Genomic DNA, 17,377 nt, shown 5'->3' on the forward strand with positions numbered 1-17,377 from the left:
AGTTGTCTATCAGCGGATCGGTCATGCTTAAATTTGAAATAGTATTTTATCATTAAATTTAATATGTTTCCTTTTTTTCTTCTCTTTGCTTTTTTTCCATTATTATTATGCCCTCTTTTTCTTTATTCCATTATTATTAATCCTCTCTTTTTTTCATTATTATTACGCCCACCCTTTTCTTTTCATTATGTTTTCTTTTTTCTTCTCCATTCCTCTTCATTTCAGATTCTATAAAATTGTCATATATATATATATATATATATATATATATATATATATATATATGTGCGTGTGTCAGCTGAATAGTTTGTATTCTACAAACTCAATATTTCATTTGAAGATCCATTTTCTTTTGTTGAGCGTTGGTCTGTGTTGAGAAAAATAAAAACGTGATTTGAGTCATTCCCTTTTACAAAATAATTTGTCTGCTTTAATTTATTTCCATTAAAAAAGGGGGTAAATCTTTATTTGTCTATTACAAATTTACTCCCCTTCCATTAAAATAAATATTTAAAATTTAATAAAAAAAACAAAATGGCATAGGTTCAAAATAAGAAATCCAAAACAAATTGCAAATAAATAAGCCACCAAGGAACACTAGATACAGCTTTATATATACAGGGTGTCCAAAAAGTCACTGAATAGTTTTGAACTTAAATAGATTCTTTATTCTTTTGTGATATCTTTCTGTAAATTAACCACAATCTGACGAAAACATTGGGAATTTTTTTAAAAGAAAATGCAAAATTCAAACAATCTTTATTTATGAAAAATAATGTCTTTTAAATGTTGCCCATTTTCAGCTTCGCATATTTGTGCTCTTTCCAAAACATTATTCATGATAGATTGCAGAATCTCTGGATTGTGATTTAACTCCCCTGTTTCGTTCCTGATGTTTTCCTTCAATTCTTGCAGTGTTTGGAGTTTAACAAAAACTCTTTCTTTAAGATATCCCCACAAGAAAAAATCGGGGCTTGTCCAGTCTACAGAACGTGGTGGTCATTTGACATTGCAATAGGGAGTGATAATACTGTCACCAAATTGACCCCTGCTTTTTGTAAAACAATTTCACAACTTGCTTACGTTGTTCAATGCTATACTTCCAAAATATTATCTGTAAAATATCTGAAATAGAGAAAAAAAAAAAATCATTAATGGTAAAATGACAAAGTTTTTCAATCCTTCAGTGACTTTTTTGACACTGTGTGTGTGTGTGTGTGTGTGTGTGTGTGTGTGTGTGTATAATATATATATATGTATGTATGCACTCAAGCTTCTCATTCTGCCTTACTTCTCTATGCCTCCTTTATTTTCTTCATCTTTGATTAAATTTTTTAATCCTTTTATTTTTAGTTTAAAAAGCTTGCAAAAGAATCTCACTAAGACTATTATAATAGTCTATTTATTCCATGTCTTTTATCTGAACAAATTAGTTCCATATGGATAGATGTTAGAAATGACCTTTCTAACCTTTCAACGATGCAATTTCATAAATCAAGAGTTGGAGCGTGTGACTGAAGGAGAGAGACACATTGCTAACGGCCATGACAGGCTATTTATGAAATGATTAAAAAAGACCAATTCATTCTACTATTGGAAAATTGTCGACAGTTCCACGTCACTTTTCTCTCTTTCTGCTGGTTAATTTCCAATGACAAGTTGACTGACATGGAAATATGCAGTAAATGGCAGGTGTTAAAACATGGCTTGTCTTCATTCTTTGCTCTGAAGAAACGCTTGAATACATTAACGAAAAGAGGAATTAATTCTAGCGATCCGAATCCTATTTGCAAACATTATGCAATCACAAACTAATTACTATCTATAATCACCAAATATGAATGCACATTTAGCCGAAACCTTTTTTTAGATTTGGTTTTTAATTCTGAATTTGCAAGAAAATTGTAATTGAGGAGCTGCTTTGTACGTTACTGACGAATTATGTTTTATTTGCAAACATTTTCCTTCTTAGCTGACAAGACGACATGGGTCAAGAGATGACGTAAGTATCGGAGAAATGTGCGTCTTAGTAGAGGCATTGTGATTATGACTCTCCCACCTCTCATACGGTTTTAAAATGTTGATATCATCTGTCTGCTTTCTTTACTTTTCTATTCAACTGCAGTTAGCAACTGAATTAATGCCGCTTTCATTGACCATATAAGAAAATGATAGGAAAATATATCATGAGAATAAATGAATGTCCATTTATTCCCGATGACGATGTGACAGTGATTTGCTAAATAATTGTTGACTGTAGACTAGAATAGAATCAAGCCAGCTGTACCTACTTGGTCTTGTTAAGGAATCTTTTTATTTTCATTTAACTTTTTTTTTTCTTACCAGGTTCTTTTTTTTTACATGGAATTTTGAAAGTTAATTTTAATTATTTGATCATTAAATTATTAACTGAACATAAATTGTTATAAAGCTATAATTATTTTTAAGGTAATTTTGTTTTTAATCTATGTATAAAATTATTGGATCGGAATAGCTCCCAAGACTTCTTTTAATACATGAAAATTTGCTAAGAATCTTTAAACCAGCTTAAATTATTTTTTTTATTTGGCAGTTTAAATGCATCATAATTTCTTAAAAGGTTTGAAGGCTATGAAATAACTCATTCATCTATTAACAAAATAATAAAATGACAGGCTTGTTTATAAAGAAACTGAATAACATTCTGATGGATTTAATTTTCGTAATTTTTTTAAAATATTATATTTAAAAAAATCACTTACTTTATGCTGTGGCGATTTGATTTAAAAAATATTCGATTGATAGTAAATAAATAATGTGCAAGTCGCATAGAGGTGAAGAAACGTAGACACACGAAAAGTGGTAACAATTTTATTAATGTAGAGATTTGTTTAGGCAAAGTTTCTTTCCTGGTAGAAGTCAGATTTGACCATTGAATCGCATGTTCTATCATTCAACTATGTCTTCAAGTATTATTAAATAAATTGAACATATACAAAACAAGGAACTGATATTTTTACTCTTCTGTCCTTCCATACACTCAACAATCATACTAAAAGTTAGAAAACAAAAACCACTTTTGCCATTAGCTTTCTATATTGTAACATTACTTCCTACTTTTCAACTGGACCAATTCCATTCTTCAGTTTCTTACCCTAGACAGTTGCTATTCTGAACAATCAATCAAAATTACTTAATCTATACAAAGAACAACATTTCTGTAATTATATCTTGTTATTCTTCGGTTTGTCTTCATAAAAGACTTTCTTTTTTTATTGCATTCAAATCGAGCAAGTATAGCAAGAGAATATCACAATTGAATTCGTTTTCATGATTTCTACAACGATATATAAATATATGTGTACGATATATAAATATACAGACACTTGACCAAAAAAAATGCATCTTTTTCTCAATATAGAGTTGTCGTATTTTATTTATTTTGTTTCTCCTCTTGCTGTTATCATTTTATTTCCTTTTGTAAATTTTTTGTTTAGATCAAGAATATTTTCTATCACATTCCTATTTTCAACTTGCATCTTTAGAAAACTAATGATATAAGTTTTAATCTAATATTAGTGAGGCATGTGGAGTTGGGACCTCAATGAATTAGTTGCTGTCACAAATGAAAATGTCTTATTCTGACAAAAAAAAAAAAAAAAATATGGTAGATGACGAAAATGACCCCCCCCCCTTCCTCAAATCTATTAAAATCATTTGTGGTCATTAAAAAAAATGAAAATAACAAAAACTTTTACTATGTTATTTTATTTGCACATTTTAAATCGCGCATGACATCCTTTTTTTATCAAATTCTTTACATTAAAAAAAACAACTGTTGAATTAAATTGAAGATTATGTGTATATATGAATTCAGCGCCAGAGGTTTTGAAAGATTTAAAGATTTCTGGAGCAAGTGATTAAAAATAAAATAGAGTTGTTGATTTTTTTTTTTTTTAATTTCTGAACCCAAAATTTTTTTTTGTTTTATTATTACTTTTTAATTTTTTTTTTTTTTTTTGTATCGAAATCACAAATTAAAAAAAAATTCATAACCAGAGATTTTTATAAAAGTTTCATAACTGGAGCTTTCTTTTTAAATTATTGATTCAGGGCGGTTTTAATTCTTTGAGCCAGAGCTTTTTTTTTTTTCATTTCTGGAGCTGGAGCCTCGCGTTTGTATCACTGACTCTACAATCCTGCTATTATTGAAGGATTTTAGATCCAATTTGATTTGTTTTTGTGCAACAAAGGCAGATGAATAAAAGATTTAAAGTTTTTTTGTTTGTTTTGTTTGTCGAGTGTGTGTATTGGTCGGCTAGAGATTTTATCCATTACACACACACATACACACAGAGGTTGTGAATCTATTAAGCCATTCATCCTGTCTGTTAAATCTGTTCATTGAATATGTATCTGAGTCTTGTATCACATAAACATCGAGTCAATACTTGCTTGATAAAAACACTGATAGGATAAAAACAAGTATAGGATTATGAGGTTGCTGCATCTCAAACTTTTTGATTTTGTTAGTCTCTGACTGGTCGAGATAAAAATGGATCTCGGCTTGGTTAATAAACGCGCGGTGGTGGAGCTCTACACGATTACTCTCTCTCTCTCTCTCTCTCTCTCTCTCTCTCTCTTCACTTCATCTTTCTGTGGAAAGATTTTTTTCCGATTATTTTCAGCTGCATTATGCGTGCTTACCACAAAGGCTTTCACATCAAACATAAAGTCTGAAAATCTTCTTTCATTTACAAAATTGATCTCCCTCCTCTTTATTTACATCTATATCTATCTTTCATTCACACATATATATATATATATATTAAAATTATGAGATACATTATGTATAATTACAACAAAATTTATTATTTGACAAAAGAGTGCAGATAATTATTAAAGTATTTTCCTTAACGCATGGATTTTCAATAAATGGCTTATCTCATCAGAGGAAATGTTATTAGCAAAATAAATATGGGTAATTATGAATTTTGCTTATTAGCACATAGATTGAAAATTGAAACTGAGGTGATAGTTTAGAAAAGGATATGCAAAGTCGAATATACTGGAATCATTATAAAATCCAATGAATAGTAGTATGTTCCAAAATGAATTGCTGGTTTTTTATGAGCATATTCCAGGTAATGTGTATTTGGTAATGACTCTCTATTCCTCTGTCTATATATATATATATATATATATATATATATATATATTCATTTAATCACATAAGTTAATATACAAAGATATAATTTTATGCATAATTTTTTCAGTATTTACTTCAACAATGCTCAATACATAGGTAGAGCTAGGTAGTAAATTATGAAAATATATATGGCAATTAAGCTACACAGAATATTCTGCATCTCATTCTCGTGAGAATTCATCAGGCTTATGAAGCCTGTTCTGTGTAGCTTGATTGCCACATATATTTTTATAACTTGTATATATACAGAGAGAGAGAGAGAGAGAGAGTTATCAACTGACAGCTATTTTGTCTTTTCAAGACTTATCAGTGTGGTTAGATACTGCAAGATTCAAAACCAGTGGTTTGTGTCTGTGCACTTCTAGCGGAGCCATCAAATTTGGTACTAATAGTAGAAGTAATTAAAATATCTTAAAGAATTCATTTTCCATTTTATATGAGATTGGTAAATAAAAGAAGTTGATACCTTACATGAAATAATCTATCTTTTTGCTAAGCAGAAACCATCATTTTCTCCACCAGAGTTTCTAACCCATAAAGGAGCATGTATTTCTCTCATGTTTTATATTATATACAATATTAGTTACTATCATAATTCCACACAGATCAAGTCATGCCAATTAGAGACCCGATAGCAATTGTAAAAGGAATTAAAATCTCCCCCTCATCTTTCAGAAGAATAGAAAGTTGACTTCAAGTTTACTTTTTATACCTTTGTAACTTTCGCTTCTCTTATTTTCTTCTGTAGTCCTCATATTCCATGAGTGATGTTTCTGTCAAAAGTTGAACTATTGCTGTTTTCTTGGTCTGCTCTGATACTTTTGGATTTTATCTCTAAATGAAATATTTTTAGATTTATTATTTTTCTATGCTACTTTTTATATTCCTTTATTATACTCATGAAAGTATCATCTATTCCATGTGAAATGTTTGAAAAAAGTCAAGAATAAATGTTAAGATGTTCTAGAATGGAAGACTTTGTTGGTTTGGTCACATTAAAAAAAAGTTCTTGATTTAATAGTTGGGGTAGCAGGATCAGTTGGCAGATGGAAGTGAATCAATAGATTTCAGAGAGAGATAAATAAAAACTTAGCCATTGATAACTTATTTGGAAATGAATTTCTAAAAATCTTTTGACGCATGTAAAACGCATATGATGATGTTGCTCATTTTGTGATGAAAATCTTATTTAAAAATAAAGTGTAAGAAACTAAAGAAAACGGCATTGATTTTTTTAAATAACTTCAAAACTTTTATGATTAATTCAATCAAAATTTAAAAGCACATCTTTAGGTTTATTTTCAGGATAATTTTTCTATATTAGGATTTACTGAACAAAAATGTAAACATGACATTAACCAACAGAAAAAAAAGCCTCTCAGCAATGATGTGACACATTGGTAGTGTTTCTTAGTGTGTATTCAGCTGTTTGACTTGTAGATTTGTATGCGTTCAGATATCTTGGATCTGTTGGAGGGGGGGGGCTTTTTAATTCTATGTTAATGGGACATTTCTGTTATCTAAATTCAAATTTGCTAAATCTTATTCTTGACTTTGAGAATATATGTTTAATTTTTGTGCAGATTTGGCTGCCCTCACTTTAGCTTTTCGTTGATCTGATTTGAACATCTTACAGCTGTTGCAGGTCACCGGGCTGTAAGGTACCTGGCTGGCTGGTGGAGATTCACTTTTAAACCTTATTGATCGGATTCACTTCTTTCGTTGTGACCTATCACAATCAGCTTTTGCATAACGTGTTTGCTTAAACACAAACTCATAAGAGTCTGCATTAAAAGAAACCTGAAATAAAGGCATCGACTTTCTCGAGATGATTTAAAAGACATGTTTGTCATCTCGTTATTCTTTTACGAATGACATTTTGTTGCCAAGAATTATAATTGTGAAAAGAAATGCTTAAAATACATTGTCCAAGAGTTTCCGTCTTAGATGCCATAAAAAATATATGTGAAGGTTTTGATGCGACATGATAGAGTATAAAATGAGATCTTTAGAAAAATGTCATATTGTTAAATAGCTATTTGAGGGAGGGACGTTGTTTGTTTCTTAATAAATGAAGTTGCTAATTTGGCCCGGATAATTCCCGGCCAGTAGCTAAGCAAACGTGAAAGTAGACAATATGTATTTTATCTAAAAATTATTTCTCAACTAAATGGATCCATTCTCTTTAAATACTACTTAATTCTTATTGGATTACCTCAACAAATATCAGCACTCTTATCTAAAACCTTACATTATTTTTTCATTTATTTTTTTACTACTACTTATCAAGGCAAAAGCCATTTGAGGATAAGGGTTAATGAGATGGATGTGTTGTCAGTTGAATGATGGTGAATATTTTGAAAGGATCGAAAATGATAAATGCAATGGATAAAATTTGATTACTTATGAAGATGGGCTTCTCTCTCATACCTATTCAGCAACTGACTCTATTTCAAATACATGACCAATTGAACCAATCAGACACTATCGCACACATCAAACTGTAATTAACTCCCAAGATGAAATTGTATCAACCATATGTAAATAATCTTTTGTATCTAGCAAACTATGTTACTACCAAAAACATATTACTGCGACTTTTGGTGTTACTCCATCAGATTGACTAATAAACTCTTTAGTTTTTGATTGTGGCAGACGATCCACCATTTTCTTTTTACTTCACGTTTTCTAATTTTTCAGTCTGTTAATAATGGAATTCTTAAAGGCACACATGCACAGGTTCCTTTTGCAATTTTTATATTTCTACTGAATTAGATTTACATCATCTGTTGTCTCTTTGTATTCATGAAAGTTTTAGAATGTTTTTTTTTTCTCTTCCATTTTAGGTGACAAGCCATTGCCGATTCACTGCATTGTTGAGCAGATGACAGGGGCACCTACATTTGATACAAGCAGTCCTGGCCATACGACTGTAGATATGGACAGTTATGCCATCCTGCCTGGCAGCACTCCCATGAACGAGCTGGTCCGAGCGGCCCTTGTCAAGCTAGGATACAGTTCAGCTGAAGCCTTAGGAGCAAAAGGTAAGCAAATCCAAGATTTTTACTGTAACCACACACACACACACACACACACACTAGTCTACTTAGATGCAAGTATTGTTTTAACTGCAATCCATTGTTGTGCAGATGTGCAGAACATATTCATTTAAACAAACAATTGCACTTTTTCATCAATTTTTAAAGGGAATAAATAACCTTTTTTTTAGAATTGAGATAAAAAATAAAAAAAGAACATCCAAAATTAATGGGTTGTCAAGAGATCAGATGCCAATATATTCTAAAGTTGTACAAAAATGAATTACTGTAATGAAAAGTGTGAAAATTCAGTTTACATGACTGAAGGTATGATTTGAAAAAGTGTTATATTTTTTTTTTTCAAATTGAGCCCAGTTAGATTTCATATTAATCTTATTTAATTTCTACTATTATCTTTGAATTGATTGAAAAAAAAAAATTATAATTTGAAATAAATTTTTTGCATTATTTTGTCTTTCTTAATGCATTTCTTTTATGTAATCAGTTCTTGCCTTCTTCTATATATATATATAGAAGCGAAAATGTGTGTGTGTACTTTTTGTGAGTGTCTGCCAAAGGCTTGGGGGGGGCGTGCTCGGTTGGGTCACTCCTTCTTAAAACTTTTTATATACTGTCTAAATCATAATATCTACGAGTTACAAACGGGGGTCATGTCTATCTTTAATTTGCCCGACTTTTATGTGCTATTTTCAAGATTTTTTTTTTTCGATCATTGTGTCTTCGTTTCGCTTTTCAGTATATAAAAGTGAAACTGTGCAAACAAATTTGTATTCTCGGCACCTAGACGTCCAGAAAGCAAATAAGGTTTGATCAATGCTGGGGAAAAAAAACCCTGTCATGTCAGACAATTGCTATTCATTTGGCAGGGGAAACAAACAAATACACAGAAACTGGCTTGCAGTGCCAAACTTAAGTCGTGTGATGTTTGACCATATTAAATTCTCACACCTGTCAATTTCACTTTATAAACGTTAAATTAAGACAATTTTCACTTCCTCTCCCCTTGTGGCCGAGCAGATTAGTTGTCAGGGTTTTTTCCCCTTTCTTTTCCACCTTCGCGTCAAGGCTTTGGGTTCGAGCCTACCTTCCTATCAAAACTTTTTTTTTTCTTTTATACCTCCAAACACCCGGTCAACATTTTCTTTACCCCCCCCCTCAACACACACACACACTTCCAAACACCCCGGGAAACACCGGGCACCCTCGCTAGTGTTATATAAATCCTTACATAGAAATCAGGGTTGCAGAGTCGAATGGTATAAGATCAAGCTCCAAGAATTTTAAAATATCCGAATCTTACAATTTTAAAGTTTTCCAATATTTCAACTGTCTATTGATTCTTTGGGGGAAAAAAGGGGGAAAAAATTTTAACTCCAAAAATTCTTACAAATTTGACTCCTCCTAAACCCCTGATTTAAAAAAAATAATAATCAAAGACTGTACATTTTTATTCCAAATCATAAAGCACATTAATTTATCTCAAGTTTTCTTTTGTAAATATGTATGAATCAGCAAGTTATAATAGCTTGATTTGAACGTTTCTGTTTTATTAGCATTGGCACCCTTGTAAATTCTATGTTTATGGTAAGGATGTTAAGGTTGCCAACATCACAAATGCAATTGGTGTTATGGGACTAACAGAATTTGACCACAATCCACTGAGTTATCATTCAACATTGTATCCATTTTGATAACCAACTCCATTTTGTTTGGTTAAAAGCAACTTTATGAGTTTGATCACTTAAAACCTTTTGCTTTTTTTTAGTAATCTATTTGGTAACTTATCAAAATTAAACTTAAAATCAGTGATCAACAAAATCTATCAATTGATAAACAATCTTTTGATTTTTGAGACTTCTGTTTTGTTGTCTAATAGAATCATTGTATTCTTTAACGTGATGCTATGGTGACAAATCTGAAACCCCAGTGTTGGAAGAATGTATTTTAAAACTATTTTATTGAAAGCATTGTCCTAATCAATTCTAAAGACTTACAAACGGTGTGCCAATAGAAGAAGTATTCATGAATACTCCCTGCCTCCTCTCAAATTCTTTGACTAAGTGACTGTATATAAATATAATGTAGTCTTTGTAAAAGATTCAACTGTTTTGACATTTTGTAAATATTCGTGTAATTTTCTTTTTTTAAGCTACAAATAAAGAATTGGAATTAATGTTGCCTTTTTTTTCTTTTTTTTTTTTTTTTTTGTAAAAAGGAGTGATACAATTGAAGAACTGGAAAGCATTGCCATTTGAAAGCATTACAGATAATTTGCAATCAACAATTAATCACATCTTAGGAGACTTGACTTCAGTTGCAATTCTACGTATACGTCTATCCAGGTAGGACACACTGGCTTTTCATCTTTTTTTTTTAGATGAATGACTGGCTTCAATCAAAAGATATGAAAGGTTGTGTCTTAATTAATGAACTTGTATTGTTTTCAAGGGACGATTTTAGTTTATTTGTACAATGTTTATATAAATATCCAAGATAGCATCCAAAAGCTAATAACAAAAATTTTCTTGAAAAAAAAAAAAAAAAAAAAAAAAGATTTTATAATAAAAATGAAGAAAAATTAATAAGATATAAAACTGTAATTATAGCATTTATATGTCATAAGTTCAGTAGTTTTTGTTTTTACAAGGCAAAGGAAGTTTACTGTCCAATTATTAAAATGATGTGTAACTCTATCTCTTTCTCTTTATCCATCTATGTTCATGTATCAAATCATATTACTTATGGATCAAATCATATTACTATTTATGATGCTTTTTTTTCCTTTTATTTAGAATGAACTATTTTAATCTGCATTCTTCTTTTCTTTACCTTTAACTCAATAAACAAAGAGAGAGGAGGGCTCACAGAAACGAGAGTAATAGAGACCATCTAACATGAGAGAGAGGGAGGGTCAAAAAGATATAAATAAACTGGACTGAAAAAAAAACATAAATATAAGTGGGGGTGAGGGTGGATCAAACAAAATACAAGAGGAAGAGAGTGATAAAAAGAGTAAGAGAGGGGTCATTTGATCAGTTAATTCCATATTAAAGCTTATTAGATCATTTAAAAAGGATTTTTTTTAAAACTACAGAATGCTTTAGCATGTATTTTGTGTGATGAAATATATAATAAAAATGGTATAGGGAAATAAACCTTAATTAACTCAGCTTTAGTATAATACTAATAATAATAATAATTATATATATGTATATATCCTCAATCCATGAGTAAATAATAATTTACAAGTTATTTTACTTATATAGATAATCCTAGTAACAATTTTAATATTCTGCTAATAAAATTTGTAGATTTGAACCGTTATTTGTTTTTACGCTCAAAATCAGGACTTCAAGAATGATTTAAAAATATTGTCCTTGTAAGAAATGAACCTTATACCGGTTGTGATAGAAATAACTGGTCTAATAAAAAAAATCTAGAATATTTGCTTTGACACAATCGCTGGAAGACCAAAATGTAGCAAGATACAAATGTCAGTCATTAAAATTTAACTTTGTCAGTCCTTAAGAAAGGCCCCTTGATCTAATTTAATAATAAAAAAGGAGTTTTAAAACGGAGTAAAATGTTATAAATGAGCCGATATAAAGTTTTTCAAATTTTCTATACTTATTTTTTTCATTCAAAATTGTTGAATATTATTATCATTATTTATTGTATGTTTTCAGTATATATCTGTCGAATAAAAATACTGAATAAAATTTACACATAATTATTGTTGTAGTTATTTCAGATTTCATCCTTAAACCATCATAAATCTTATACATAATTATTTTTTAATATTGTTAGAGATTTTGAAATTGTTTCATTGCTTTTTGAATATTCACACTTACTTTTCTCCCCCCCCTTTACTCTGTTCCTTTGTTTTAATCAAACAAACTTTCTTCATAAATTTCAGTATTCTTTTTTGAAAAAAGAAAGCACAAATTATTTTATGTTTTTATTAAAAAACATTTCTGAAAATCTTTTTTTGCCATTGATTATTTTAGTTCTTTACATAAAATAATTCATTTTTTTTTTTCTTTTCTTTTAAGAAAGCTACATTATTTTAATTAATATTTGAGATTTAAATAGTCTATATACATTAAAACAAAAAGATCTGACTATCAAGCTTATGTCATGTCCTGATAATATTGATGTGCACTGTATTCTCTCTCTCTCTTTCTCTCTCTCTCTCTTTCATTCCAATTTTCATAATTGAATATTTTCTCAGCAAATTTCAGAAACCTTAATGAAAGTAAATTTCTGTATTCTCTATCAATGAAGATTTTACTTAGGTTGTTCCTTTTTTTTTTCTCCTCCAATTATATGAAATAACAAAACAAATACAAACAAGTCACACTTAATAAACATTCTCTCCCTCCCTTTCTCTCTACTTTTCATTAATTAGTCCTTTATATTCCATTATAATTGTGTATATATTGTCTGTCACTGACCCACATTTAGATATCAATTTCAGTTTATAAATCTGAGTTTAAATAATTGAAATATGTAATTTTCGTTTCCTTATGAAAAAGCTTGGTAATGAAATTAGTGAAAATAAACAATTGTCTACAAAAAGAGTGACATAAATGTTTTGCTTCCTGTAAGAATTTACTGACGAAATACTATTGCTATACTCCATGATGAAGGGAGATTGGATTTTCCTATGGACGGACAGGGTTAAAGCTGCTCTCTTGAAAATTCTGTGATGGAAAACTTTAAAAAAAACAAGAATTGAACATTATTCTGTGGGTGTGTGTATGTTTTGAGCACATAAGTATGTCTCCTGTTCATCTATTAATTATTGATCTTTATTGATAAACAGTTAAAACAGCGACAGAGCAGAAGGTGAAATTTTTCATGCCCAAAACAAATCTCACTTTAAAGTAATGTGTCTAGGGAGTAAAGGATCAATCAATAATTTTCTTCTAACATGTCTTTATACACATATTTGAGCCGCAGATACTTTTTTGTTGGTCCAATGTATATTAAATCCTTTGAATAATAGGATTCATTTTTGGAGTAATTGTTCATATTTGGGCCTAAAGATTTCGTTTATGCTTCAATGTGGCCACCAAAACCAAACAAGTTGAATAACCCTATAGGTATCACATCGGTTCAAAATGCAAATTTAATATTTTTTATAGTAAACTGTAAACACTGAAAATATTTTTGTCGAATATTTCATTTAGAAAAGTTAAACTTCTATTTAGATTAAACGTCCTTAAATAAAAAGAAAAATTAAAAAATATGTGTTGTCTTGGTTTCAATATCATGTGTATATATCAGAAATATATTTAATAGACGAGCTATATGCCCAATCTGTTAAATCCAAAGTAGCTGATCAGCGGCTTGGTTCCCACCAGTTTTGGCAAATAACAAATAGGATCCTGAACAGAAGTGTGCGTTCTATCCCAACCATTATCAACGGACCAGAGGTCATCTCGTCAGCTTCAGACAAGGCCAAACTATTTGCCAAGAACTTTGCAGATAATTCTACCCTATGCGACGAAGGCCATCAACTCCCCATATTTCCTCCTATAACACAGAACATTCTAGGTAACATACAAATATCTGTGCATGAGGTCGCCAAGCTAATCAAGAACCTTGATTCCAGTAAAGCTACTGGCCCTGACGGCATCCTAATTATAGTGTAAAAAAAGCTTCAACCAGAACTTGCTCCCATACTTACGAAACTGTTTAAAGCGTTGCCTTAAGAAGAAGTGCTTTCCAACACCCTGGAAAACCTCATCAGTATGCCCTGTATTTAAGAACTCAGGTGATAAGTCATCTCCCTCTCAGTACAGACCAATAAGTCTCCTGTGTATCATGAGTAAGTTGCTGGAATCCATATTAAATAGAGAAATAGTCAACCACCTCAACAGAAATAACCTTCTTAGTGACACACAATATGGTTTCCGTTCTGCAAGATCTACCACAGCTGTGCTAACAGTTATATCTTATAGGATTAGTGGATCTCTTGACAAAGGCTTCCTTTCCAGGGCAATTGCTCTTGACATATCAAAGGCCTTCAACAAGATATAGCATAAAGGCCTACTTCACAAGATCTCCAGCTACGGTATAACTGGAAATATTCTATCATTAAATCATTTCTCTCTGATAGGCTCATAAGAGTAGTGGTAGATGGACAAAAATCAGAGACCTGCAGTATTAATGTTGGAGTTCCTCAAGGGTCCATCCTGGGCCCAACTCTTTTCCTGATCTACATCAATGATCTCCCTAAACACATACTTAAATCATTCGTTGACATCTATGCTGATAACACGACCATCTACGGCAACAAATCAAAGACTGTAAATGACAAAGCTCTCTCTGATTCTCTCTTCTCTGATCTCGAACGAGTGGTTCAGTGGGGGAAGATGTGGCTGGTTACCTTTAATGCATCTAAAACCAAACTTCTATCTTTAAATCATCACTGCTCTGATCCCCATCTGGCATCAATTGAAATGGATGGCTCTTGTCTAGGAGAAGCCCCATGTTTTGACAAGCTTCTGGGCTTGACCTTCACTCCTGATCTGAAATGGAACACGTACATCAAGTCTGTTGCCAAGGTCGCTGGAAAGATGGTGGGATCCTTCTACCGCTCCAGAAAATATCTCACTACTGATGCAATTCTCTATCTATATAAAAGCCAAGTACGTCCAAGGATGGAATACTGCTGCCATATCTGGGCAGGAGCTGCTAAAAACAGCCTATCATGCCTTGATAGAGTACAAAATAGACTTCGTGGCTTGGTGAGGAATGCCCTTTTTTCTTCCCTGCAACCCACAGAAGAGACGTTACAAGCCTATCTTTGTTTTAGTGTTATTTCCATGGCAGGTGCTCATCTGAACTCCAATCTCTGGTCCCCCCTTGCCAATCTTTTACGAAAAACACCCGTCTAGCTGAATCCACTGTCAAAAACTTTCCCTACTCTTTATCTATGCCTAAATTAAAACAGATTCCATGAACAAAGCTTCTTTCTTAGAACTGCACGCCTGTGGAACTGTTCCATCTGCCTGCTTCCCTCCTGACTACAACTTGGATGTCTTCAAGTCCAACATAAACAAATTCCTAATGAACCGCCCCCTTAAGTAAACACTTTAAATATGCACACTAACGTACTGTACTTACAATAACCCTTATCCTTGAGTGGCTTCCGGGCCTTGATAAATGGTGATCACTGTGTAAAAAAAAAAAAGAATGTATGAGTGAAAGAATTGGAAATAAAGAATTAAACAAAGACAAATTAAAAATGCCACAAATGCATGTATGACTTGATATTTTAAATTTTTATTAAACATCATTTAGTTTATCCTTCCTTTGTGTGTGCCCTATTGCACATCTTTGCTAAATGCTGATCTATTCATACAGTTATTTTTTTATTGTCACTTTTGTTGTATCCCTGTGCTTGTTTTACAAGTGCATCCATGGAATAAGCTCTGATAGATTTACTGCATCTGTATATTCTTATCATAAATCAACTTGACTACCAGCAAAATCTCACCCCATTACTGTAGATGCCAGAAAGTTTCCTAAACTAATAGATTCTTCCTTAGACCGCTTGCTTTTGGAATTCCTTCCCTGTTTCTCTAACTATACCAGAAGTTTAAATGTAATATGAACAAACATTTGCTGCACAACTCCTCTCCAGATTTTCAGTACTCCCAACCTCTTCTGATAATCTTTGCAAATGAATTTGGATCATCCCAACGGCCGCTTGCCATTGATTTCTTACTGGCAACCATTGATCTTCACTGGAATTTGAATGGCAATAAGCCTCCCCATGGTCCCAGTCCTCTTTACATTCATCCAGTAGAGATCTGCTTAACGCTTTCCTCTTCCTGGTCTTTCCATTCTCCTAATTTCTTCTCAACTATTTGCTGTGAAGTCAGACGATATCAACACTGTTATTATTTTTGTTGTATATTGTCCAATCTTTCCTTAAAAATAGTTTCACTGTCTCTTCCTCTAAAAAAAGTCAAACTTTAATACGATTAGGTACAAATGAATGTTTATCAAACATTGCATAAGTTAAGGTTTGTCAAGCAAATATGTTATGAAATGTTCCAGCATTAAAACTAAATTTAAAATTATAAGAAAACATAAACACGAGGCGGGGGGCTGGGGGGAATGTCAATGTTGTAATAAAAGAACAACAGTTTTGACTGATGTTGCTTTGTACATTTCTTAACTTTTCTTTTCCTCTCTTCTCATCATTTTTGTCTGATAATGTTGTATATCAGATCAACCCGTAGTAATTAGATTCTTATTTGATTTTCGAAGGGGACAGGAGACATGATTATGGGCTCCAAACTGACACACATACAGAATAATGTTCAATTCTTGTTTCTTTATTAACTGCAAACTTCTCTCTCAAAAACTCCTCTTCCATTCAATCTATATAACATTTTTATTTGCTATCGCATAATCTCTCCTTCACCCACAAACTTTCCTCTGCCATTAAATCAATTTTTTTTTATTTTCATTATATCATGGTTCCCCCCCGCCCCCCCTTACTCTACCCTCTAATACTTACAGTTCTCTCCTTTCAACTTTTTTGCCCCCTTTACCACCTCATCATCCTTTAAATTAGAAGCCCTGAGATTTAATTTACTCCATAATTTCTGACCAATAATCTCAACAAAATATCCCTGGGGAACATGTCATCATTTGCTGCAACAGCGCTTTCATCATCATCATCATCATCATCATCCATTTGCTGCATATATATTTTTTTCTTTTTTAATCCATTTATTCACATCATAGTCATTGGTTGATCTATATGCATTTTACTTTCCCTTCCCAGTTGGCATACTATATAAAATCAGTGATAAAAAAGTTATTTCACAAAACAAAGTTCATATGCATCTAAACAGTTTACAATCCATCAATAATCCTGTTCTTTCACTATTTATGCAGCAATTTCGCCCTTATCCCTCTCGCTTCATCCTCTCTCTTTTTTTCCCATTGTATATATATATATATATATATATATATATATTGTGTACAGAAAGTTGTTAGTTGAGACCTGTCTCAACTAACAACTTTCTGTACACAAAATATAAGTACGCTCTTAAAATTTGGATTTTCCTTTTAATTGAGCACTCTGCTGGAATTCTTTTTCCAA

The 17,377-nt window shown here is 31.6% G+C and overlaps 1 protein-coding gene across 2 annotated transcripts in view; it reads left to right on the forward strand.

Annotated features, from left to right (window-relative positions):
- The window catches only part of LOC145279691 (homeobox protein dve-1-like), a 351,973-nt gene that overhangs the window by 268,894 nt on the left and 65,702 nt on the right, over positions 1–17,377 (forward strand). For both annotated transcript variants that reach the window (XM_080130970.1, XM_080130971.1), the window contains exons 3-4: positions 8,035–8,232; positions 10,463–10,589. In XM_080130970.1, the coding sequence (XP_079987096.1) occupies positions 8,035–8,232; positions 10,463–10,589 (325 nt within the window). The remainder of the gene's footprint in view (positions 1–8,034; positions 8,233–10,462; positions 10,590–17,377) is intronic.

This window comes from Euprymna scolopes, chromosome 7 (assembly GCF_053919585.1).
Source record: "Euprymna scolopes isolate OS-2025 chromosome 7, ASM5391958v1, whole genome shotgun sequence".
Classification (NCBI taxonomy): domain Eukaryota; kingdom Metazoa; phylum Mollusca; class Cephalopoda; order Sepiida; family Sepiolidae; genus Euprymna; species Euprymna scolopes.